General features: G+C 56.4%; 2 protein-coding genes across 6 annotated transcripts; both read right to left on the reverse strand.

The window, feature by feature from the left end:
• Positions 1-210: 210 nt before the first annotated feature.
• REM1 (RRAD and GEM like GTPase 1) lies at positions 211-11,760 on the reverse strand. 2 transcript variants are annotated; one of them, XM_067553995.1, is made up of 5 exons: positions 11,550-11,757; positions 9,287-9,626; positions 8,294-8,376; positions 5,992-6,202; positions 211-1,226 (listed from the first exon to the last, which is right to left on the reverse strand). In XM_067553995.1, the coding sequence occupies exons 2-5, from the start codon at positions 9,621-9,623 to the stop codon at positions 1,057-1,059; spliced, it is 801 nt and encodes a 266-aa protein (XP_067410096.1). In that variant the 5' UTR covers positions 9,624-9,626; positions 11,550-11,757; the 3' UTR covers positions 211-1,056. The 2 variants fall into 2 exon arrangements, with proteins under 2 accessions (XP_067410096.1, XP_067410095.1); XM_067553994.1 differs by lacking the exon at positions 211-1,226 and adding an exon at positions 4,330-5,561 and having other exon boundaries at positions 11,550-11,760.
• Positions 11,761-12,734: 974 nt separating this feature from the next.
• Positions 12,735-24,675, reverse strand: CUNH20orf96 (chromosome unknown C20orf96 homolog). 4 transcript variants are annotated; one of them, XM_067553997.1, is made up of 11 exons: positions 24,547-24,675; positions 23,966-24,039; positions 23,410-23,551; positions 22,890-23,020; positions 22,257-22,415; positions 21,530-21,629; positions 20,018-20,175; positions 19,788-19,889; positions 18,575-18,661; positions 18,111-18,229; positions 12,735-14,651 (listed from the first exon to the last, which is right to left on the reverse strand). In XM_067553997.1, the coding sequence occupies exons 2-11, from the start codon at positions 24,023-24,025 to the stop codon at positions 14,588-14,590; spliced, it is 1,122 nt and encodes a 373-aa protein (XP_067410098.1). In that variant the 5' UTR covers positions 24,026-24,039; positions 24,547-24,675; the 3' UTR covers positions 12,735-14,587. The 4 variants fall into 4 exon arrangements, with proteins under 4 accessions (XP_067410098.1, XP_067410099.1, XP_067410097.1 ...); XM_067553998.1 differs by lacking the exon at positions 12,735-14,651 and adding an exon at positions 15,245-15,441; XM_067553996.1 differs by lacking the exon at positions 12,735-14,651 and adding an exon at positions 15,245-15,723.
• Positions 24,676-24,932: the final 257 nt, after the last annotated feature.

Below are 24,932 nucleotides of genomic sequence, written 5' to 3' on the forward strand. Positions count from 1 at the left end.
CTTCAGTGGCCCGGTTGGGGGTGGATCCAGAAGGCACCACCGCGATCCTCTAGTCGGGCCCCCGTGTAACAGGCCAGCGCCCTCCCCCCGTAATCCCTAGCGCAGAACTTCTGGGGCAACTTCCAACTTGGCTTTCGGAGTTGTCCGGGCTGGAGAACACCCCGTGCTCCTCCCAAGGGCTCCCCTCTCGCCGCAGAGGCGGCATGCGCACGGGAGGTGCTGCCCAGGAAAGGGGGGGAAGCAAGCAGGCCGCTGGGCCCGCTCCCCGGCTTTCCATACCTGCGCCAGGTGCCGCGGCCCAGCTGGCTGCTGCACGCAGAACCGCTGGACAAAAGCCAGTCTCTCCCCTGCCTGCCTTTCCCAGCTCCGTTTATCGCCCCCCCTTGGCCTCTCCTGCGGGCCCTTCAGCAGGGCTGCATTTTTCTGAGCTTGACCTCATTCTTTCCACTCCCCGGGCTGCCTGCAGCCGCTTGCCAACTTTCCATAATGACGGTCCCGCCCCCGCCTGACTGCTGGAGGAAAACTCTGAGCCGCTGCACCCCTCTCCTCTCCGCTCCCGGGAGGGACTTTCAGCTGTTTGCACACAGCAGACATCTGGATGCTCCTGGGATGTGGGGGGCAAGGAGGGGAGGGCAGCAAGGCGCGAGCTGATCTTCAGCCCCGACGAAGGGAGCGTTACAGAGCCACCTTCGACACTTGGCAGAGAACGGTTTCCACTGCGCGTTGGAGTGGGGCCGCCCTGTGCAGACAGCTACCCACGGCAGGGCAGCTCGGGAACGCTGGGCTGAAAAACGGCCGAGATCAAAGGGCATTTCATGGGGCCAGTGCCAGCTGGGACCCCAGCGCTGTGAGCTTCCTCCCAGCAGTGCCCTGCCAGTGCCCAATGAGACTCCTCCACCATGAGCCCCCCTCTAGCGCTGCCTGGAGGAAGCTGCTGGATGCCTGGCAGGAGGCAGCGTTTTGCTGGAGGGGCAGCTGGCTGCCTCGCCCAGGAAGGAGCAGCAGCCCCAGAGCGGTCACTATTTATAAGAAGCTTTTTCAGCTCTGAACCAGAGTTCATTGGCTGGAGAGAACCTTGCACCAACACCCCGCAGGCTGCACGGCAGCTCGCTCTGGAGGTCTGGATAATGAATAGCGCAGCAGCCCAGCAGGGGCAGATTCTGAGCCCCTGCCAGCAGGGTAAATCTGGAGTAAGCAGCTGGCAGTGGAGTCAGTCTGGATTTGCCCTGGGGGAAAGAGCAGCAGAATTCAGTCCCTATTTTCCTCGGGAGCAGGAAAGGGGATTTTCCCCCCATTGCTTCCCCCACCTCCTTTTCCAGCCGCCTCGATTAATGATTGCAACTCACCAGAGCTTTGCAGCTCCCCCCCTGCCCCTTAAACAATTCCTCCCTCGCCTGATGCGAAAGATGCAAGGCGAGTGGAAACTCCTGACCTGACCTAGGGAGGGGGCGGATAGCCAAGTCATCTCTGGCCTGGGGCCCAAGGCTTCTGAGCGAGCCACCACCAGCACCAGCACCACGGGCTTGAACATTCTTCCAGCAGCTGGGGCTCAATAAAAAACAAGCCGAGGGGGGACTTGTGCTCCTCCTTATCGGAGTCACGGCTTCCTCCGCTCAGGCTCTGCAGGCAGGAGCGCTGGCCTCGTCCCTGGCACAGCCGTCACGTCACACCCACGTATGCCAGCCTGGGAATGCTGACAGGCCAGCTGGGGGACGTGTGCTGTCCCCAGCGGGGGAGCGCTGGTTAGTCAAAGGGCAGATTGCTGTGGTCTCACCCCCTGCCCCCCAGGCTGGTCTTTCTCCCTCTGCTGAGCCCACAAAATCTCTACTAGCTGCTGTGGCCCAGCCCCGTTCCGCTGCGACTCCATCCCCTCGCTGCGCTCTACATCTGCCAGAGAACGAAGCCTCCGTGCAGCCCTGCGAGGCAGACCTCTTCTCTCTGCTGTACAGGCGGCAAATCGGGGGGCTGCAGCTCCCACTGCCCCAGTCCGGTCCCCTCACATCACTGGGCCTGCAGCACAGAGGGGCCCAGCCCCAGCAGCGAGGCAGGACTGGCCGCTCCAGCCGAAATCCCCGGGGGTTCCTGCCTGGCCGATCAGAGGTCGGAAGCGACACTTCCTTTGTCCCGGTCTGGTGAAGTCAGGGCCAGGCTTGCAGCAGCCTGGCAGGGGAGGGGAGATGCAGCGGGCAGCGGTCAGATGGCAAGGAGTGGGCAGCTCTCCGGAGCAGACCGAGGGCCCGTTGCCGTGGCAGGGAGGCTGAATAACGCGGGTGCTTAGCCGGAGCTCTGTGCAAAGATTAATGGCCGGATCATCGCAGCCACCACCGAGAAGTCTTGGTCCCCCCACTGATCGGAGGGGCAGCACGGCACAGGCAGGGTCGCAGGGCCCCCGGCAGGTAACCTCAGGTGCCCTCCCGGGCAAAGAGGCGAAGGCTGGAAGTGCCGGAGTGGAAGAACCGGAGAACCGCAGCGCTCCTGGCGGAAGGTGCTGGGAGCAGGCACGGCCCGGAGCGGGGCCGCGGGAAGGGAAGAGGGGAAAGCCAGCGGGCTCGGGGCTGGCCGGTTTGTCCGGGCCCCGTTCAGGGAAGCCCTTGGGAAGGAATCGGAAGTTTTGGCAGGGGAGCAGCAGCCCAACCCCGACGTCTAGGCAGCCCAACTCCTGGCAACAGCAGCGACTCGCTGGGCAGACCTGGCCAGGTCCCGTCCCCTCTCTGTGAAATGGGGAGAAGCCCATTGGCTGCCTCGCAGGGATGCTAGGCTGCGGCCGCTGCCTGGGACGAGCTGGGAGCCGTGCAGGGCTCCGTGCTGGCAGCCGCCCCGCCTGGCGCTCTCCGGGGCTGGCACAGGACTGGCTCCGGGGCTGGGAGCAGGGGGCTCGGCGAGCCGGGCAGCGGGACTCACCTGCTAACCCATCTCCAGGCGCTGGCCAGGACGGACGCAGCCAGGCTCTCCTCTCCCAGCAGCACGGCATGGCATGGCCGGGCGCCCTGGCGACAGCAGCCGGCTGGAGCTTTGCTCTCCGGGGAGCCCCCATTCCGTCTTGCAGGCCCGGAGTCGCTTGCAGGCTACTAGAGATGGGCGCCCTGAGCCACAGCACAGAAGCATCCCTGGGAGGTCCGTAGCTCGGAGCATCACTGTGATGGCTGGGGTCTCACCAGAGCACGAATGGTCCCCAGGTCCCTCCCAGCATGCACTGCGCTCCGTGTGAACCCAGGCTGGATCCTGATGCTAAGCCGGTCTCTTCGCTGTTCTTTCCCGAACCCTGCTTAAAGGGGAAGGTGCCGGTCCCGGCCAGCCTCCACTCACCCCTGGCTTCTCGTCACACGCCCTCTCCTTGGAGCCTGGATCCCAACAGCCCAGCTCACCGTGTGTGTGTGTGAACAAAACCCCCATATCCATCCCCTTTGCACTTGAGAGACCTAGAACTGGGCGTCCAGCTGTAGGGGAAGTGTGGCCACACTGGGCCCTGCCTGGCTGCCCCCCACTGAGCGCACACCCGCTTTGCACAGCTCCAGGTGCAGGGAACAGAATCAGCAGCTCGGGTGATTAACAGTCACCGAGAAATGACACCACCCCCTGCGTGCATTGCAGATAAAGGCCCTGCTCCTGCAACGCCGGCTGTGCTGGGTGGAGGCAACTGGGGCTCGCTGATCCCAGACTGCTCGGCTCCCGCGGAAGTCAGAGCAGCAGGGCGCCCACTAACTCCAGCTGCTGGTGCAAGCTGTGTAACTTCGGGGCGCTCTGCTCCATCCCACCCCCTCGACACCCCCGCTTCCCACTTCCGCCCTGAGAGGCGGCAGGCAGCCACGCTGTACATGGCCCAGATTCCTCCGACCCCAGGGAATTCGCCGGGGGGAATCTCCAGCTGGTCTCAGGTCACTTGCACCTTGTAAAGAGCGCACCGTGAAGTCGGCAGACTGGAGAATCCAGCCCAAACGCCTCTCAGATATTCCTTGGGATTGCCTCGCTGCCTGTAAACGTGTGTGAGCTAAATCCCTCGAGCTGAAACCCTGCTCCCCCGCCATGTGCTTCTGGGCTGCCAGTTCAGAATGGGCATCTACTGAAGAGCTAAACATACCAGGGAACCACAGGACGTTTCCGTGGCAGCCAAATGGATCCAGCCCGTCTGCCCCCATGAAACGTGCATTTCAGGGTCTGGTCTGAATCCCAGTCTTCAGACTCGGGGGTCTGGTTTGGCCTCTGCCCATCTCGGATTCTGAAGCAGGTACAAATGCGCACTGGTCCCAGCTCCCTGCATCCCTGGTGGGGGGGCGGGGGTGTAAAGGAAATCCAAGCGAAGAAATGCTGCGCAGTGACTGGCGACAGGGCCTCTTTCCAGATTTAGTTTATTCTGCCAGTCTCGGGGGTTCGTCGTCGCGGTCATACAAAGTCGACAACAGAAAAACCTCGATCGCAAAACCACTGTACAGAAGAGAGAGACGTGGTGCAGACGCCCTGCCTCGCCCGCCGCCTGGGCCAAGCGACAGCCGCAGGGCGCTAAGGAACTCAGCCTGCGCAGCCCCACCCCCAGGCCGGGAGACAGGCAGGGCCAGGCCTCCCCAGTCTCCTGCCCAAGGAAGATGCTTCTCCATTGCTCTCTTCCCCCTGCCCCCACTGACGTTAATACGCCCAGAGGTGGCAGCAAGACACCTCCAGCCCCCACCCTGCCATGCCATTGCACCCCAGCTCCAGGCCTCCCTGTCCAAGGGATTGCGAGTGCCTGTCCGCACGGTATCATGGGCCAGTTACACGCCCAGCTCCCAGCAGCGTTCAGAGGCAGTTTCTGCCCTTGGTGACGGCTTTGTGGACACCAGAAGCAGCAGGGGGTTGTCCTGTCCCTGCCACGTGGTGTCAACCTTGCATTATCTCTAGGCACAGGTGAATACCCCCCCCCTCCCGGACTCCCCACCCTCCTTCTGGGACAGTTTCCTCTCTCTCCCTTCCACAGGCAACATTTCATGGAGCCTGCTTGCACCCGGAGACCTGCCCTGGCTTGTCCTTGCCCACCTCCTCTGGCAGGGCAGGCAGGAGATGCCACCGGGGAGCAGGAAGGTCAGTCAATGCAAGGAGTCCTTCCCCAGGGGCGTTTTCTGGTTGCTGGTGTCAACTTGGTCCTGAGGCTCTGGTGAGGAAGACGGCGCCGTCTGCTGGGTTATTGTCCTCACGCCACGAACAGAGAAGGAAGTTCACAAACCCCGGTGTGCATGATGGAAAGCCTCCTGGGAGGAATAAGACGCCGCATCTCTAAGCGTCAGAAGGGAACGGCCGGCACCGTGACAGGTCTCAGAGCACAGACAGGTCATGGCAAGACTTGGAGCGAACCTTCAGAGCCACCTTCTTGTTGTTCCTGGCAACCAGCCTGTCCAGGAAGCGCCGGGCCTTCTTGGTGAGGCTCTCCTTGCGCTTGTAGACGGACATGCGCCGCTCGTTGGCCTCCTTGCTGTCCCGGCGCAGGCGGATCTGGCGCACCACCCCCTCGAAGAGCTCCGCCACGTTGTGCTGGAGGGTGGCCGACGTCTCGATGAACTTGCAGTCAAAGACCACGGCGCAGGCCCGGCCCTCTGGGAAGAGAAGGGTTCCAGCCCGCCTGAGTCGGCCGACAGGACAGCGAGCGCTCTGCAGGCAGAGAGAGGCGGCGACGGGGGACCGGGGAGCGGAACCGCTGGAGGGCCAGTGGGCCATGCGAGGGGAGGCAGCAGTTAAAGGCTGCAGAGTACAGCGGGGGGCAGAGCCCCGGAGGTGACAGGACAGGCTGCTAAAAGAAAGAGGGTGGGTGGGGGCGGTTTAGTGGCTGGACGGAGGTTTAGATGGATGGACAGAGCGCGGCACTCCCAGACGGACGCTCCGCAGGCAAACCGGTACCAGCCCAGTCTCATGCCAGCCATCCTGGTGCCGTAGCTAGGTCTGAGGAGCCGCCGGAGAAACCAGGGAAGAAGCCTCCCCCTCCCCGCTAGCTCCCGGCCCGGCTCCACGCCAGCCCGGCTCGCTCACCTTCCACAGAGACCTCCCGGCGCCGCACCAGGTCCGTCTTGTTCCCCACCAGTATGATGGGGATGTTCTCTGCCTGCCGGGTCCGGCGCAGCTGGATTCGCAGCTCCGAGGCGCTCTCGAAGCTCGCCCGGTCGGTGATGGAGTAGACAATGACGTAGGCGTTCCCCACCTGCAGGCAGTCGTGGTGGGACCCGCTCTCCTCCTCCTGGGGCTGAACAGGGAAAGGCGGCGTTACGGAGACGTCGAGGCACACGGTCACGGTCCCCACAGGCTCTCCGACAGCGGGCCAGCCCCGGCCAGCCACCCACGTCACGCCGCCCGTACTCAGTGCCTCCCAGTACGGGGGTAACGTGTGCCCGGGGGAGCTGGCGGGAGATCAGGTGCAGTAGAGGGTTGGGCTCCTTTAACTTGCACCTTCGCACACCCCCCGATCCCCTTCCTCAATCTGGCGTCCGCACTTGCGCCAGCACGGCCGTTCTGACCCGGCAGCCGTCTACACTCACTCTGCAGGGCAGGCGGGAGAATCTGCTCTCTGCACGGGTTCATTGGCTGCGCTGAGATCCACCCTCTCTCCCAGTCTTCCAGGTGGCCTTGATGGTTCCTCAGGGGTCACTGGGCACAAGACAGCGCGCCCCAGGGTCTGGCTGAGAACCGCCCGTTGCCCGCAGCAGCGCTGTCTGCTGGGGGCTGGGGCCAAGCGTGGTGGAGAGAAGGCAGAGCAGCAGGCAGGGTCACGGGCCTGGGACAGCTCCAGCCGCTCAGCGGGGAACGGGTGGCAAGCTCAAGGTTTACGCAAGTCTGAGGCGGAGGGAAATTCCTTCCCCAGCCTGCCCCCGCGGGCGCGCCCGGAGCGTTTGGAAGGGGATGGGGCTGCAAATCTCCCGACTGCGGAAAGGGCCTGGAGGGGGGAAGCTGTTCAGCATCCCAGCCCCGGTGCAGGTGGGGAGCGGCACGCGCTGCGGTCAGCCTGTCCCCAGCAGGGAGCAGCCCAGGCTCCTGCAGCCTCCGGTCACTGAGCAGACACGTGGCTCGGTCAATCATTTGCAGATGAAAAGCTTCTGGCTCTGGGGGGGCGTTGGACACGGTCTCCTCCTCCATCGGTCAGCCGCAAATGACAGCCCCAGGCTTCGCTCCCAAATGCCCAGGCTGCCCAGCAATGCATCTGTATCAGTGCCCACAAATACCAAGGGGCTCCTGGGGTGCTGGGGGACACCCCCCCCCCCGATCAGGAAGAGGGCTTTAAAGAGCTCACACCAGAACCCCTGGTTCGTCACCCTCTGGGAATCACACCCCACCAGTGACCCCTTTGCAAACCACACCACGGCCAATAATTCCTCAGCAGGGTATTCATACAGCCCCAGACCCCGGCCAGAGGGCTCAGGAGTCTGGTCCTCAGGCTGAAAAGAGACGCAGCAGAACATGCTCCCCTTTTCCAACGGCAAACAGCCAGCAAGATGAGGGGAGTCTATTTAAAAGGGAATGGGGGCCAGGAAGGGAAGGAGCTGAAGGATGGTCCAGGGGTTCAGCCTGGCTTCAATTCCCTGCTCTGCCACAGACTTCCTGGGTGACCATGGGCAAGTCACTTATCTCCGTGCCTCAGGTCCCAGATCTGTATAGTGGGGATAACAGCACCTCACAGGGGTGTTGTGGGGATAAATACATTCACAATTGTGACATGCTTTGAGATCTGCTTATGAAAAGTGCCATATAAGAGCAAGGTAAGGTTGTTCTCATCAGACCAAAGCCTTTGGGAGAAAATACAAGCTTTTAATGTGGGATTTGTAAAGTGGGAGGGACAAAGGGGGGGCAGTTCGCCCCCAGCTGTGTGTGTGTGTGGGGGGGGGGGGCAGGGATTCCTTCCAGCTCCTGAGGATGTGAAGAGCCTCCCTTGGACCCAGTCAGCTGTTCATCGGGGAAGTCACTAGCTGCTGACCCTGCTCCAGCCGCTGATTTTAACCTACGGGTGTCTCTGATCCCTTCTGGCCTCTCTGCAGAGCGACAGGAGCCGCAAGCACAGCACGGGCAGCTCTGAGCAGGCAGTCTGCTGGGGAGGGCACACGGTGGCAAGAAAGCTCAACAGGGGCCTGGGAGATGCAGGCTCTCCTGTCCCTGCGGCCCTGTCTCCTGCGCCGGTGGGCGTGGAAACACAGCCAGCGAGGCAGCCGCATTGCAGCGTTTACAACAGCAACAGCCCCTCCGACGAATCGCCCCAGAGTCTAGCAATACAGCTCCCTTAACTGAAAAGGTGACGCCCTCCGCCACCCACGGACAGTCCCCGGGATCCCCACGCCCACTCCCCTACCCGCTTCTCTGGTTCCCAGGTGTCCATCACCAGCAGCGTGGTCTCCTCCCCATCCACCGACAGGGTGCGCTCGTACATGTCCTCTGAAACAAGCCAGACACGTCCAGGTCAGCCAGACTCCGCGCCTGGGGCAGGGGGGGCTTGCGTTAGTGCCCAGCGACGCCTCCCAACCAGGCCCAGTGCTGTTGAGACTCCAGAGGGAGAGTCTGCTGTCTGCCCAGGCAGAGGAGGAGAGGGAGAGCCCTGGGGTTAAACGCAGGGCAGGGCAAAAACAACTGACCTTATAGGCAAGGAGCTAAAGGTACAAACCAGACACCAGCATGGAAGAGGACGTGGGAAGCGGTGAAGTCCCGGGCGATGCCTGGCGGGAGCACGGCTGCTCTCCTACTCGGCCGCTCGGAAGGAGGGGGGAGATCCTGGGATATCTCACAGCGCTTCCCCGGCTCCGGACTCACCCACCCCTCTCCTTGCCAGCTTGTTTTTGGGCTGAAAGGCACCGAGGCTCCGGCAGGCGGCTGGGCCCAGTGGAATGAATTGGCCCCAGGCGGCTGAGCCCCGATGGGTGTCAGTGCGTTGTGCCCCTGATGTTTCCCCACCTCAAACCCACAGAAACCCCCAGCTAAGTGTCAGAGGGGAGCGTTACGTACAGTCAGCACAGCAGAACGGAGTCCCCGGGGCTCGCCGCTGGTTTGGGGCACCCGGTGCCCTGCTCACTTCCCCCTGCCCAGCCAGAGAGGAGGAACTGGGCACGGAGGTGGGGAGCGCGGTCCCAGGGTTCAGCTGAGCCCTCCTCCCGGCTAGGAAATGGCTCTTCCCCTGCTCCTGAGCAGTCAGGGCCATCTACACCCATGTAGCCTCTCCACTGTACCCCTTGGTTTGGGTTTACACAGGGCTCCTTCCCTCCGCGACCCCCAACCTCCGCACCGCATGGCCCTCGGGAGGGTCTCCTTCTATGGCCTTGGGCTGCATCTCCCACAGGGCAGGGACCCCTACCTCCCTGCTGTTCGGGCAGGTCCTTCTCCTGGATCCCAGCAAAGAGGTTCACCAAGCTCGTCTTGCCCACACCAGGATCTCCCAGCAGCACCACCCGGTACAAGGACTCCCAGGAGCTATCGGAGTCGGCCGAGTCAGACGACCAGCTGCCGCGCGGCACCGGCGCTTTGTCTCCACGGTCGAAGGAGGAGGAGAAGCCAAGCGGAGGGTGCTGGGATTCAATGGGGTTAGGCCTGGGCCCACGCATCGCTGGCCGGGACTGGTGGGAGAGGGGGACTGGGGTGCTGGCCCGTCTCCGCACAGGGCTCTTGCCCCCTTGCTGGGTGTTCAGAGTCATGTCCTGCAAGACAGGAAAGGCAGAGCTGGCGGCTTGCTGGGGGAGGAAGTCGGGAGGCGAGGTGCTCTGCTGCGGCGCTGGAGGCCACCACAGGTTTTTCTCGTCCTGCTCCGGCTGGGATTCTCCAGTACCCGCCCCGCCCCTCGGTGCCCTGAGAGTCTGGCTATGTTCTAGTTATAGAGGTACTTTGTTTTGTTTTAATTCCACTTCTGTTGTCTCCCAGCTGGACGCGAGCCCAGCAGAAACAGACATAAATCAGCCCCATCTCCTAAGGCAGCTCTCCACTCGCCCTGCATTGTCTCAGCCAAACAACTTTTAAATTGGGAAAACAAGACCGGAGCCAAAGACTCTTCAAAGCCGTTGGATCCTGGGTGTGAGCCCTGTTGCTGCTACAGCCGCAGAGCTCGCCCAGTATCCTTCTGCCAAGAATGGCCAGTGCCAGGTGCTCCAGAACAAAACAGGGAATCACCAAGTGATCCATCCCGTCACCCATTCCCAGCCTCTGGCAAACAGCAGTCCCTGCCCATCTGGCTAATATGCTTCATGGACTTAGCTAGTCTTTCCTGAACCTCATTGTAGTCTTGGCCTTCACATCATCCTGTGGCAAGGAGTTCCACAAGTTGACTGTGCACTGTGTGACAACACATTTCCCTTTTGTTTGTTTTAAACCTGCTGCCTGTTAATTTCATTTGGTGATCCCTAGTTCTTGTGTTAGGAGAAGGTGTAAATAACACGTCCTTATTCACTTTCTCCACACCAGTCATGATTTTACAGACCTCGATCATGTCCCCCTTAGTCATCTCTGTTCCAAGCTGAAAAGGCCCAGTCTTGTTAATCTCTCCTCATGTGGAAGCTGTTCCATCCCCTAATCATTTAGTTGCCCTTTTCCAATTGCAATAGATCTTTTCTGAGATGGGGCGCCCAGATCTGCAGGCCGGATTCGAGCAGTGGGCGTGCCGTGGATTTATAACACAGCTAGGCGATATTTTCTGTCTCAGTATCTAGCCCTTTCCTCCTGGCTGCTAACGGTCGGTTCGCTTTTCTGACCGTCGCTGCACACTGAGTGGCCGTTTTCAGAGAACTACCCGCAGTCACCCCGAGCGCTAACAGCCAACGGACACCCCAGCACTGTGCGCACCGGGGATCCGGTTTGCCAACGTGCATTACTTGGCGTTTATCAACACTGAACTTCATCTACCATTTGCTTGCCCCGGGCCGGCTGTCAGAGAGGGTGTCCCAGGCGCTTTCCCCTGCGGATTTCCCCACCCTGTGAGTTTCAGCCTGGCACCAGAAACCCGAGCGGCCGGATGCCATGGGGACCGCGGTGCCAACCTCCACAACATGGTTAAACATTCATCGTGCCAGCCTCGGTCAGGTCGGGTTGCCGGGAGCCAGCACAGGGCTGCAGCGGGAGATCCCGAGAGAGGCAGCGTCCTCCCACCCGGCCCAGGGTTCAAGGCTTCCCCGAGGTCCCTGGCCCCAGGATGCGGCCCGAAGTACAGGGCTCGCTGCATGGGTCCCGCAGAACTCAGCCTCGCCCCGCACCCCCGGGCACCAGGTGGGTCCAGCTCGGGCAGGGCGGTCCCCCGCGTCCGGGCAGCCGAGGGAGCGGGGAAAAGGGGGCGCCCCGTGCTCCAGCTGCCCGCCTGGCCTTGGGGGGCCGGGGCTGGAGAGCCGGGCCGGGGCTGAACGCCAGGAGGGAGCGAGGACAGCGTGGGGCCCCCGCCACTTCGCAGCCCCCCCGGCCCGTGCCGCTGCGCGCCCGTGCGCCCCAGCGCGCCCCTCTCGGGCAGGACCCGGCCCCACTGACCGCCCCCCCCCAGCCCGGCCCCACTGACGGCACCCCCCAGCCCGGCTCCCGAGCCCTGGAGCGGAAAGTTTCTTCGCAGAACTTGGCCCGGCCCGGCCCGGCCCGGCTCGGCTCACCTCGGCGCCGGCCCAGCGCTCCCCGGATCCCGGCGCCCGGCCGCCCGCAGCCCGAACCCAGCTCCCGGCTGCTCCCCTGCCTCATCGCGGAGCGGCGCGGCCGCCGAGCGCAGGACTTTAAACCCTGGGGGGGTGGAGCCCCCTCCGGCCGGTCCGGGACCCACCCCCTCGACGGGGCCCACCCAGCGCGTCCGGGGCCGCCCAGGGCGGGCGGAGTGCGTGCCCAGCCCGCGCGGATCCCGTCCCGCAGCCGCACCCCGGGACCCAGCCCTTCCAGTAACCCCGACATGCGCGGCCCCAGCCCAAGCCTACCACCCCCAGGAGCCCAGTGTCCAGGGGTCTGCACCCCTCGCCCTAGTCCAGCCCCTGGGGCATCAACTCCTCCCGAAGGGATTGAATCCCCCTCCCAGGGATTCCCTCCCCCCGCAGCCCTGGGTATACACCCCCCCAGCCTGACCCCTTGGCCGCCAAACCTCCAGCACCAGGGCAGCCAACCCCCACTCCAGCATCCACAGCCCCTGCCTCAGGGACTTGCCCCTTCATCCCCATTTCCACGCTGGCAGCTGGTCTCCCCATGGACCTTCTCAGGGGTCATCCTAGACTGCACCCTCCCATGAATGGCTCTCCCCTGAGACCTCCCTCCCACAGCATAGTCCTACTCCGCGTTGCCCCCACAATTAATCCCGTCCCTAGGACTGGGGTAACTTCTGCAGCCCAGTAGGAGGCAAAGAGAAAGCCAGCGGATGAGGTGGGCAGAGAGGAGGAAGATCCTCGGAAGCAAAGCAGGTGCCAGTGCTCTTGGTCCCTGGTCCCCGGGTCTGGCTGGCCGCGTGCGGAGCGAGGGGAAGGGTCGATGGCACTGCTGGGTAACATGGGTCCGAGACTGGTCCCCTGGAGCTCTGACAAAATACTGTACACGTCGCTGCTTTAACGCAGCAGCAGCCCTCCCGCCATCCTGGCTGCTACCACTCTAGGCACCTCCAGGCTTTCATTGCTGGTCTCAGTCAACTCACATGCTCACCCTAAACACGGCACTGTGATTCCTGGCTGACCAGCGCTATGGGCAGCCCACGCCACGGGCTCGTCCTTTTCAGCGCAGCTGGCCAGGCCCCTAGGGACGAGTGTGTGTGTAAAGGTCCCACTCTGGCTGCACTAGGGGCTGGTGGGGTTAGGCTGGGAGGCCAACTCCTGCGGCGTGTCTGGTTCGGCTGCAGTCTGCACCCTGGTTCCCAGCTGCTGGACTTTTGGATTCCTTTCAGGGGAAACTCTCACCAGGCCTGGGGGAAATGGAGCAGCACCAAGCGAGCAGGATTCTTCCAGAGCCTAAGCCAGCCTTGGAGGAGTCTCCTTCTGTGCTTGAAAACCCACCACCTAGCAAAAGAGCTTCCATGGGTGAGATGGCCCATGTATCAGGAGACCTTCCTCAGAGAGCAGGGCTGCTCTCCCGTGCTCATCATTTTCTGTTAGTCAGCAGGGAGACCCCAGCCCCCGGCCCTTTGGTGCTCTGAGGTTTCTATGAATCAGTTGAGCACCTCCTCCCCCAAATTCTTACAGGATCAATCAAAGGATTCGCTACCTGCTGAGCTGCTGCCGGTCTCCATCTCGTGGCAGACGGAGTAACTACAGAAGCTATTTCACCAAGTAAGAGAGTGTGAGCCGTGTGATAATGCTTTGCACTTTTATAGCACTTTTCCTCCACCAATCACACGGCACGTGAAGTATCACTTGTCAAATCTACTCACCCACACACCTGCAGGGAGTAAACCTTTCAGAGGGGTGTGTGAAGCATCACAAGGCGTAATGACCATTATGGGAAGGGAGGTGAGCTCAGATCCTACAGGGATGGGGCTAGATGAGTTTCTAGTCAGCTACAGTTTGGCTCTGTCATCAAGGCTGCACGGTTACACTTACTAGTGTCTGTAAAGCACTTGGAGATCCCTGCGTGATGGATCTTACTGACATGAGAAGTGCTGGTATTTGACAAACAATAAAAGGTCTGGGTTGCTGGCGATTTATTTTGACAGGATGGAACTTGGGTTACCAATTAAGATCCACTTCATTTTTATTTCAGAATGTAGACAGAAAGATGCAGGTTAAACATGCTGCAGTTATCCCTCCCCTGGCTGACGTCCCAGGCTGAATGCTGTCAGAAGCATTCAACGGTAAACAACAGACCGCTGGGATGGGATGGGATGGAATACTGTCATAGGGCATGTGACGCCTGCTGCTAGGACCTGCAAGCATTTGTACAAACACTAAGTGGAAGATCCTGATCCTGTCACCATCCTGTCCCACTGAATTTCCATCTGCTGTGGCTGAGGGGGATGTAATCGTTTTGACAGGCAGATGTTGGCGGGCACTTAGCGACAGCTCCTCGCTGTTCCATTACTGAAGACCTCATCCTGGGCCTGGGCTTCAGCTCACCAGAAACCAAACTATTGACAAAAGTATCTTTCACAAAGTAGTTTTACTGGGAAGGATAAAAAAGCCCAATTCCTTTATGACAGAACTCCCCTGGCGTCAGTAGAATGACCCCAAGAACTATCTGACGGAGTGTAACTGTTTGCAGTTTTATTGGTAGTGGCTGACACCAATGACACGTGGTAGTGCTGTAAGAATGGGAGACTGGGGAGGGGCTGTTGACGAGAGTGACACCTCATCAACGATCCACTGTCTTGGATGAGAGCTGGCTGCTGTAATAGAATTTTGCATCATACTCCTTCTAGCAAGATGGCAGTTTCCTGGGTTTTACACAGCAAAACACCAGTTTGGGTCTGGTGTGAAGAGGACACAAGGATTCCTGCATTTTGTTCTGTGATGTAACATGTTTCACTGGGGCATGACAAAACAGAAGCAGCACAGAGCAGAACTTCCCGAGAACTGGGATGGGCTTGGAGAGCTGGTCCCTGAAGAAGAGGTGATCTGTCGTACAGCTCCCCATCCTGTGCTTGGCCCAGCTGTATTCTGTGCTGCCATAGCTCTGTGGGCAAGGCCTCGCCCATCCCCACCTTTCCACCTCAGGTCCAAAGCTGCCGAGACTAAATGGAAAACTCCTCCTCCTCCAGGGGGATATTAAGAACAATCTCTGTATCTGGCAGGCATCTGAGCGGAGAAAGGAGACAGCAATCAAGCCATAGCCAAGGAAACAAGAACTCTGCCTCAATTCAGACCCATGATCTATGGGAGTGAGGTGATGGGGAAGAGAAATCCTGCTACTATCAAGGCTAGCAATGCATGGAATTTCTCTGACACACTGTACAGCCAAAACAGGAGCTCAAAGGCCTAGACATCCCTTGTCCAACACTCAGAAACCCTTCGTTATGGGAGGAGCGGTAGGACCAGAGCCCCATGTTTGCTCCTAGAACAGCAGCCCCCTAAAGCCATGTCAGGTTCTTGTGCATGTCACAAGTTCAGCACGAGCCAGAGCCCAGACCGGCTACCCAATCCACAGCAGTGTTGCCTAAGCAGCGTTTTACAGTAGCTCTGACTCACCCTTGGAGCCCATTCTGGCAGCTAACCAGATTGGCCATCTCCGCTCTTCCTATGGGAAGATCACATGCTGTTAATCAAAGCCTGAGCCCTGTTGCATAACTGGTTCTTAGACAGCATATACAGGATAACCAAGCCCTATGCCAAAGGGGCTAGGCGCACTTTTTCACCCCAACAGAGAAACAGAATCAGATGCAGGCAGTAGGTTTATGTAAACCAAACAGAATGTATTTAGCTGCTGCTCTTCTTCAACCCCAACAAACAGGGAGGGCCTTGTGAGCTACTCCCTCCAGCCGAGAATGGGAGAAATGTGGTAGGCTGGGGCTGCATTACATCAGTTTGTGTATCAACGTCCTCATTAATTGTGCTTCCACCGCACCTTCAATCCAGGCTTCTGAAACGGCTGGAGAAAGCACAGGGAATTACGTCCCGTGGCACTCGGAGGGGCAGATGGGGTAACTGAAGCACAGTGAGGTAAGTAGCCTGATTTCCAGAAGGCCTGAACAGCTACAATGCCCATGGACTTCACACACTGAGAAATCAGGCCCCACATGACTTGCTAAATGTCACCCAGTGAGTCCATGGCACAGCCAGGGTTAGCTCCCCAAGTCTTCTGACTCCCAGACTTGGGCTTAGCCACACGCCATCTCTCATCTTCCTTGCTGCCCAGGCTGCAATACCGATTCTGCATAGAAGGTGGACTTGTTCAGCTGTATTTTGGCAAAGCAAAGGCAGGGAATGGAGGGGGCGAGGAAGGAAGCAATGGGTTTTGCTGCTTTGGCCATGCAACAATTAGAAACAAAAATGAGTCTGGAAAGGGAGGGACCTCCTCTAGACTCTTGGCATCCCAGCTCTCGTGTCCTGTGACACTACAGCCCTGTTACTAAAAAGCCAACGCTGCCTACAAGGAGGATGAGTTCCTGCTCTGCTGTTGCTATTGGGGGAGAGACTGAAGCTCTGTGCTGCACTCATTCCCCAACTCTCACAGCAGTTTTCTGGGCTGAACACAACTTTGTTCCTTCAGCGGCTGGAAACCAAAGGGATAATCAAGGAAAACCAGCACATACTGAAGTCATGTGAAAAGCATAAAGGAGGTCAGTGGGAAATGTCTGAAGGATGTTTGTGGAGGAGATTGCGGTGATGGCTCTGGCAAAGGTTCCCAGCCTGTTAGGGCTGTGTAATCAACAAATGCCTGACTTATGATGTGCAGAAACTTTCCCACTTGAGTCTTTCTTCTATTTTTAAACCTTTTCCCAGCCACTCACACTCACCCCAGCTCTACCATTCGTCAGGACTAATTAATGCCCCTTTTTATCCTTCTTTTATCGGAAATAATTAAGTTGCACTAATATATCACAAGGCCGTTCAACTCTCCCCACCATTTCCCAATGTTGCAGGCTTTCCTTCTGCTGCACATCAGGCCTCTACACTTCTACAGTTAGACCTAGCCAAAGGATGGTCTCGGGGTTAAAACATGGGACTTGGAATTAGGAGATCTGGGCCGTTATTGGCTCTGTCACAGACTCACGGCCTGGGCTTATGGAAATCATGGAGGACCTGGTTTTCATATAGTTCATGTGATTAATCTATGTATGCAAAATGCAGGGGAACTGTAGGCCTAATTTGCCTGTAAAATTACCTTATGTGCAAAAATGGGGAAGCTAAAGATGAAAATCAGTGTGATTTGCAGTTTGTATACACACTCACTTTGCACATAGAATTGCTGTATATGCACAGGCAAACAGCACACAATTAAACATGCATTTTGCAGATACACCTACAAGTTTGGACTGGCTGACATTCAAGCCCTTAACCTCTTTGGGCCAAATCTGGCCCAGGCTTACAGCCTAAAAGTCAATAACTGATCAAGACTGATGGCCCATTGTAATGTCATTGGGCACTTACTCATCAGGTTTCCATTTTAAACTAGCATAAAGTTTCCTTTAGATATTGTGGCTCTTTGTGCATTTGGTGTGCAGTCAGCCAGAATCGGAGGTGTTATGACAATTGCTCTTTTGATCAACTGCACCCAGGTAGGTATTTGTGGGAGTAGTTTCAGGGCGGGTTAGTGCATCTCTCTCTGTTTTATGTTTTGAACCCACAATCTTAGCCAAACCTTTTAGATTGTTCCTGGAAGTTAGAGGCCAGGATTTCTGTGAGCGAGCTGGCAGGGCATGCTGCACATTGATACACTAGTGGGAATTTTCATTTGGCGTCACAATTCCTAGCTCCAGTATCAACACAGCATATAGTCTTTAAACAGGCGGAGGGGTTATCCAGAAACTCAATTCTGAAAGCAATCAGCCACCAGTGAACTGGGGCTAGGAAGGGAGCCAAGAGGAGAAATGAAATCTGGCTTTTTGCAGCTTATCACCTGCCTTTGAAACATCTTTAACAAAGCAGAAAAATGGCCAACTTATCCTTTTTCACCCAGTGTTTGGGGGCAAGGGGATTTACTGAGGCTGTTTGAAAAGTGACTCTTTGTCAGAGCGTGCACTGGTCATCCAGTCTTTTGGGACCAACAGGGCTACATATACACCGAGTGCAATGAGTCTTTTGGGAAGGCCCGTTGGCCTCTCTGGGGCTTAGTTTTCTCAACTGCAAAATGAGACCAATAGATTACGTACTTATTGTGCATCACAGGAGGCTTGTAAAGCTTTACTAATCCTCACAATTCCCTAGTGGGGAAACTGAGGCACAAAGAAGGGAAGTGACTTACCCATGGTTGACAGTAAATCAGGATCAGAGCCAGGGCAACCCCTTCCTAGTTTCTAGCTCCTATTCCTGTACTCAGACCATTAGGCCATGCACTTCCCTTCCCTAATTGGATCCAGTATTATAATTAGGTTTACATTTTATGGTGAAGTGCACAGTTTACCTTTGACAACTGTACAAATAGCTGGGTTGAGTTTCTTATTACATAATGCAGAGGCATTCTGAGTGGAGAGTAAATCCCCAATGCACCAAGCAGAGGGTGACCCATGAATAGTCACAGTGAAGCTGGTGTCAGAAGGGCCTGTGGCATGTTGTTCAATAAACTCTACTGCTTAGGACATCGGTGCAAGGACCTACTTGGGCCTGCGGAGCAGAACATCAGCGAAGATCACCTCTCGAGGGTCTCTCACACTCCAGCGAAGTGTCACAATGCTCTTTCGCAACTCTGTGATTTCTTCCAGCAGCTTGTGAATGATCTGAAAGAATTAAACCTGTGAGACTTTTCTTTAAAAACACATAGAAGAAGAGAGTACACAGGTATTGAAGAATTATAAACAGCAGAGGAGCTAGAGAAAACTTGCCAGGGCATCTGGTCCATCCTCACAAAGCCAGGACCGGAGCATTCCCCACAGTACACTCTCCAGTATGCCAGGAATACCTGCTGTGCTCCTCAACATCCTAGGTGTGTCCTAATAGTCCACTGGTTCCACTGGAAACTGAATGGCACAGCCATTGTACTGGAGGACCAGCAACAAAGGGATTAAAACTCACTAGGCCCAGGCCCCTGCTGCTCCATGCTACTTGCTCCCAAACCTGCTCACCTTCTTTTGCATTTGGATTTCGTTCCTGAGTATCTGATTGTTGACAGCCATCTGCTTCAGCCCCTCCTGATAGAGAAATGCCTTGTCCTGCACAGACGGGGAAGACAAACCAGCTGAAGCAAAAGACCAGAGAGTAAATTCCAGTATGCATCTGGACCAGAAGAGAAGCAGAAAATAGCGGGACAGAGCTGCAACAATCACAAACAAGAGTGTTGTCTGAGGCCCTCTTTAAACTAAAGGCTCAGAAGAATGGGTTCACGGCTTCAATGGGAGGAAACAGGGATGCCATCTCTCAGGGTTTGGTTGTTCAGAACCATGTACTTTAGAGCTAACTGGGTATATTTCTACAATGACAAGTATGAAACCCTGCCACTTGCAGACCCTACGGATGATCTACTAGTATTTGCCACATTTAGAATAACAGGTGAACTCCTCCTTTAAGGAATAATGCATGCTGGGACAAGGGCTGGCGGTCAGCATCTCCTCAATACTCCATGAAATCACATTGTACTGAATATAGGACGAAGAGTCAGTGATATTGGTGTTCTAATTCCAACTCCCAACACAGACTTGCTGAATGGCCTTGAGCAAGTCACTTCACCCTTGCTTATAGATACAGCTGTAAAATGGGAATACGGATATTTTTCCACCTTACCAGGCTATGGTGAGGATTCCTTAATTAATGTTTGCACAGAAGTCTGAAGTATTACCACACAAACAGCAACTATACAATAGAAGCGTCTCATATCTTATGGAGGGAGAATAAGGCCTCATATTTTCAGTATTGTGTGTACTTAATGTGCTCATGCAATTACTGGAAACGTATGTGCAAGCTCAGTAACTGTGCACACAACTGACTAGCTAAACATCTTTCAGTTTAATTCATTCACTCTAATTGTGTGTGCAAATACACATGCCTGATTCTGAAAATATTGCAACTGGCCAGGCTACAAATACACCCCCAATGCAACTCCAGCTCTGCACATACAGCTCCCTTCTACTCTGAAGAAAAACTCCAGGTATCAACTAAGCTGCAGGCAGAGGTGCACTGTTACACCCTTGCATATCTTTTGCACCACAGTGTTACTGATGGGCCAAGTCTGGAACCCTTCAGGCCAATATGGCAGCTCCCAGTAGCAGTCTAGCTGGCAGGGTATACCATTATCTTTCTCACTAACCTTCAAGCGTGCAAAGACAGAAGCAATCCACTAACCTCTGCAACAGCCTGCAATATCTGCTCCTTCTCATCTTGCACCTTCTCTTCCAGCTGCTGCATTACTGTTTTTGCCAGATCTTCTATATCATCCATTTCATCCTGAGAATTACACGGATGGGTAGCAGGGAAACAACAGGATTATTAAGCAAATGAACATCTGATTGCTTTGATCCCCATCCCTTCTCTTTACACACAGGGATAATGTGGGATAGGAGAGATCTCTTTACCTGCTGTTCTTCCTTCAGGTTTCGGATGCTGCGATGCATAAAAGCTATCTGGACAACTTTCACCGGGAACTCCTTGTCCATGTACGTTCGCAGAACATTGAGCTCTTCCTGGAGCATTTGCACCTTGGTGTTCATGTGATTCACCTGTTGCTTCAGTTCTGATTAAAAGGCCAAGGCAGAAAATTAAACTATGGAGGCTCCCAGACTCCCTCTCTGCTGAGTCTCCTGTTCAGTGGAGCCAACGAAACTTTTGTTCTTTTGAAAGAGGGCCTTCTCTTTACAATGGTTAAATACTATGTTAGTCTAGTGGCCATGATTAGAAACACAGTAACTGCCAGACTGAATCAGCCCAGTGGTCCATCTGGTTCACTATCCATCTCTGATAGTGGCCAGTATCAGATGTTTTCAAAGAAGGTGCAAGAATCTCTGAAGCAGGCAATTATGGAATAACTTGCCCATAGGGAAAATTTCTTCCTAACCCCCATCAGCTAGTGGTTGGTTTCTGCCCTTGGAGGGTTAATAACCCTTCCAAATATTTTTTACTGGAGTTGACCAAGAGGGACAGATATTGCAGCTGCACGCAGTATCTTTGGGGACCACTGTTGCATTAAGTGTATGACTGATTTGTGTATCACTGTGGGCCAAGGATAGTGTGCAGCTCCAGTAGGGAAGGGTTGCTTTTAGCTCCGCCAGGAACTCAGAATGGAGTGGGGGGATGATTAAAGTGAATCACTCAGATTGTCAACACCTTCAGAGAGGTACCACCCCTGGGGAGGCTTGCGCATCCTGGTTCAAACTGGGTTTTCCAGAGACCAACAGACAAAGAAAGGGCTTTTGGCATGAAGAGACTGTATTTAAACTGACTCAGAGCCTTCCTTCTGCTTCAGAAACGGATGGGACCTTCTTTCCAAAGGGGCACCAGCCCTTCTGGAAGGTTTGGAAAGAATTTGGCCTCCTAGGGTGCCCTAAGACTAATGGGTGACTTCTGATATGTTTAATGTGCGTTCAAGTCTATTTACTATTTTTCTTATGTTTACTCTGTAAATGCTTTCACTTCAAGAATAAAGTGCTTGTTTATGAGGAGCTGTGTGTTAACTTGTAACTGCTGGCAATACACTGGTCATAGCCCTCAGAGAGAAAGCAACGCACAGGTGCGGGCCGTAGGGCAGACTAGTTTGCTGGGGATATCACAAAGCAAGGTAGGGAGCTGTGCAGCCTTCAAACCCTGGTTAGAAGGGAGTGGGACAAGGGCCCCCACCCAGAGACAGGCAATAGCTGGAGTCCTGAGACCTGGCTGGGAACTCCGGGAAGTGGAGGAATACAGGTGCAGTTACCTTGAAACTGGGACAGTCCCCATGAACCAAAACTAACTGATTATCTTTAGGAAATCTAATTATTTGAAGTGTGCAACAACAATCTGGCATTTTCAATCTAATGAAATGAGGAGTGGAGGATAATGGGGATGTATGTATTATATTTTGTATTAGCTTAATGTGAACTATCCATGCTTACTCCTCAGATTCCTTTCCACCATTTTTTCTGTTTCCTGGAGTTCTGCTCTTGCTACGCCAACTTGGTTCTGACTGGAGTCCCGAAGGGTCGAGATGACTGTCTGGAGAGATTGAAATCTAGTCACTGACTGCTATATGCTGCTGACAGACTATGAAGTGTCTATCTGCAGGCTTCCTAATGCACCTCTCACCATGGTATTTATTGATCCCACTAATAGCATGATGGAGTGAACTGCATGCTGCTATGGCACCACAACTGCAAGCACAGGAGAGCTGCTCTTGGGAGCGTCTTTGTGCTTGCCACCTCATGAGCCAGTCGAGGTCATGCACTTCATGGAGGGGACATGTTGAAGCTCCTAGGGGAGGGTGACAGTTGTCACTTGCTACAGTATTGCTTTCTCATCAGAAAATCTTGCAGTGGCATTGCCTTTGGGATTGGCAACACTGGAAGGGAAGCTGAAGAGGAGGCAGCATGATGCAGGAAGCTGGAGCATCTTTGGCTGCTGTGGGGCAGAGCCCAGTGATGTATAAACTGTGTAAAACAGAATGCTGCAGAGGCGCTTCAGGGCACAGGACTGGTCCCCCTTACCACTAGTGACATTCAAATCACAGCTCGGGCTGTGTAATTACCACACAAGACCTTGAACCTGCTCCAGTGGGATTAGAAGGAGCTGGGATTGTAGTGGGATTCTGCTGATCTGACTGGACTGGCCACACCTAAACCTCACCCCAAACATCTCATACTGCTGCAGCAGGTCTCTGGTTTGCTTAGCAGTACTGGCATCTGTCTGCTGAATGTCCTGAGTCAGCCTCCTGTTGGTCTCCACAAGGGTGGTGCTGTGATGCTTCAGCTCATCTAGGGACTTTCTCTTCGAGTTGGTCAGTTTCTGAAAGAATATATGAATGAAAGATTTACAAATCTATTCCACCTACCATCCCAATAACATTCCTGTTCACTAATAAATAATAATATCAACCTCCATTTACCTTGGCACCATACCCATCTTTTTGCAATATAACAATCTTTTTGTTGAGTCACACCAATTTCTCCAACACATACCTGCACCCACCTTCTTCACTGGCCAGCTGCTCTATCTCTACATTCTTCCTCTAGCTCCTCCCAGCACCCTGGGCCTGATTTTCCTTTGCTCAGCACCTTGTGGAATCATCTGCACGAGCACAACAGGAAGTGTCAAATTGGTGCATGCCTCCAAATCCGAAAGGCAGCATTTGACATCCACCTTGCATGAGTGTAAATGAGATAATCAAGCCTCTAGTTTTTTTCCTCTACTGGGACAGCCCTGAATAACCATATGGTCTGCTCTCTATAAATCACAACACTTGACATTTGCTTCACATACCTTAATAATTTTGATGTTCTCCAAGGTTTTAGTTAAATCAGTCTCCTTTGCTGAGGTTTTCTGCTGAGTAAATCTGGTTTTCAGAGAGAGTGCTGTCTTCGAAGGCAAGGATGAACTGGGACTGAATAGAACTGGTAAAACAGAAAATGCTCTGCACTTATTATACTGTCCAGTTTTAATACATGACATGAACTATCTACACTTCCCATGTGTCGCTAATGGACATTTAAGGAATGCTGGTCACAGGGAATTTATAATTACTGCAGACCCAGGGGAAGTAACTTCAAGGAACGGTATAGGAGCACTGAATGTGAAGGAGCTCACAGGTCTCCAGTCCCGGCATCTTTAGCCTTTCCCAGCAGGAGTCACTGCAGAGAATGGCAAAGCCGTACTGGCTTTGGGGGAAACTCTCAGCTACTCTGTGCCCAAGCCCTCCGGCAGGAAGCATTGTTAGGGCTGCATAAGGGGCACTGGTGGGCAGTGACATGCCACATGGTACAGAAATAGAATCTCTGCCAACCTGACCGCTTGTTTTTCTGGTAGCCAGAGGAGCTCCCTTTGCTTTTCGTGTCCTCACTTGGTGATGTGATAGGTGGCAATGCTGGCTTGTGTGCCACAGGTTTCTTCTTTTTTGCTTCCACCCTCTGCCACTTGCTGTAATCCTATACTCAGCAGAAGACACAAACGAGATGTTATTGCTGAAGGTGTCACGGGAGGTTTATGGGCTGTCTTCACCACAATTCTGACTTCCCCACTGTACTGCTCAAGGGAGTCTGGGAACCTCCCCACTGTGCCCGAGGGCTGAGCACCTCCCGGGCAGCGTTCCCTCCAGGCCTTCTGTCAATGACAACCCGTAGCATGTCTGATTAGGGCAAGTTGAACATGAACTAACACGCAGATGGCAGCCATCCACCTCCCAGCCCCCGTCTCCTCTTTCACCACAAGGGGTGTGGGGAGAGGCACTGCACAGGGTCTAGAAGTGCTTCTCAAGCCCCCAGCACCACGCGGTCCTGGCACCAGCCCCCCGCCCCTGCTCCTCAGAGGAGCCCAGTGAAAGGGCCAGGAGGATAACTTACTATTGTCCCGCATTTCTCGGGTGCGTTTTGGGCCAGGGCGGTCAGGACCTTTGCAGCCATTCCCGGGGGCGGCTCTGGAAGAAAAGAGGGAGACACTAGCCAGGCGGCTGCCCCCCGGCGTGGCTCGGTCCCAGGGACGGCTCAGGCTCAGAGCAAGGCGCAAGGCATCCCAGAGAGCAGCCGCATCGCTCTGAGGCAGACCGGAGCTAGACACCAAACCGGGGTCTGCCCAGCCCCCCCGGGAGACAGAGACCGTCCTGGGGGTCCACCCCCCCAGCCCCCCCGGGAGCCAGAGACCATCCTGGGGATCCCCAGCCCCCCCGGGAGCCAGAGACCATCCTGGGGGTCCACACCCCCACCTCCAGCCCCCCTGGGAGACAGAGACCGTCCTGGGGGGCCACCCCCGGGAGCCAGAGACTGTCCTGCCCCCCCCCAGCCCTCCCTGGGAGCCAGAGACTGTCCTGCCCCCCCCCCCCCTCCCCCAACACCCCCAGGGGAGCCAGAAACCATCCTGGGGCGGGGCCCCCCTCCCCCAGGAACCAAACGCCACCCCGGGTCCCCCCGCCCCGCCCCCTCCGTGCCTGGCCTCGCCCCGGGCGCCCCCTCCCGGCTGGTTCCGCCCTCGGCCTCCTGCGTCTAGCAGCAGCCGGGACGGCGCGGAGCGGCGGGTCTCCATGGGGACGGGACGGGACGCGCGCGGCGTACGGAAGCCGGTTGGGGAAGGGGCGAGGGCGGGGCTCTCTAGCCCCGCCCCCCCCCGGCGCTGTGCCCGGCAGCGCGGCCGGCGGGGCGGGGCCTTGGTCGCAATGCCGCCCCCGCGCGCCACAGGGCCGGGCGGCCACAGCTCTGCAGCGCCCCCGTGCGGTCCCCGACCGGCAGCGCCCCGGCCGGCTTGTGGCTTGTTTGATGCACGGGGCAGGTTGAGCTAAACCCGTGTTGCCGGCCTAGCCGCGTCCACACTGGGCGG

The sequence above is a fragment of the Emydura macquarii genome, unplaced genomic scaffold (assembly GCF_026122565.2).
Source record: "Emydura macquarii macquarii isolate MOO-44397 ecotype Brisbane River unplaced genomic scaffold, CSIRO-AGI_Emac_v2 contig_1483, whole genome shotgun sequence".
Lineage (NCBI taxonomy): Eukaryota > Metazoa > Chordata > Testudines > Chelidae > Emydura > Emydura macquarii.

What these genes read in the sequence shown, in the direction of transcription:
- REM1 (XM_067553994.1), bottom strand. Translation starts at nt 9,623, where the DNA reads ATGACTCTGAACACCCAGCAAGGGGGCAAGAGCCCTGTGCGGAGACGG. An exon ending in CCTGCCCGAACAGCAGGGAG is followed by an intron (nt 8,377 to 9,286) that starts GTAGGGGTCCCT and finishes GGCTTGTTTCAG; the next exon opens with AGGACATGTACGAGCGCACC. An exon ending in CCTGGGAACCAGAGAAGCGG is followed by an intron (nt 6,203 to 8,293) that starts GTAGGGGAGTGG and finishes TTCCCTGTTCAG; the next exon opens with CCCCAGGAGGAGGAGAGCGG.
- CUNH20orf96 (XM_067553996.1), bottom strand. Translation starts at nt 24,025, where the DNA reads ATGGCTGCAAAGGTCCTGACCGCCCTGGCCCAAAACGCACCCGAGAAA. An exon ending in ACCTGAAGGAAGAACAGCAG is followed by an intron (nt 19,890 to 20,017) that starts GTAAAGAGATCT and finishes TGTAATTCTCAG; the next exon opens with GATGAAATGGATGATATAGA. An exon ending in TATTGCAGGCTGTTGCAGAG is followed by an intron (nt 18,662 to 19,787) that starts GTTAGTGGATTG and finishes CCGTCTGTGCAG; the next exon opens with GACAAGGCATTTCTCTATCA.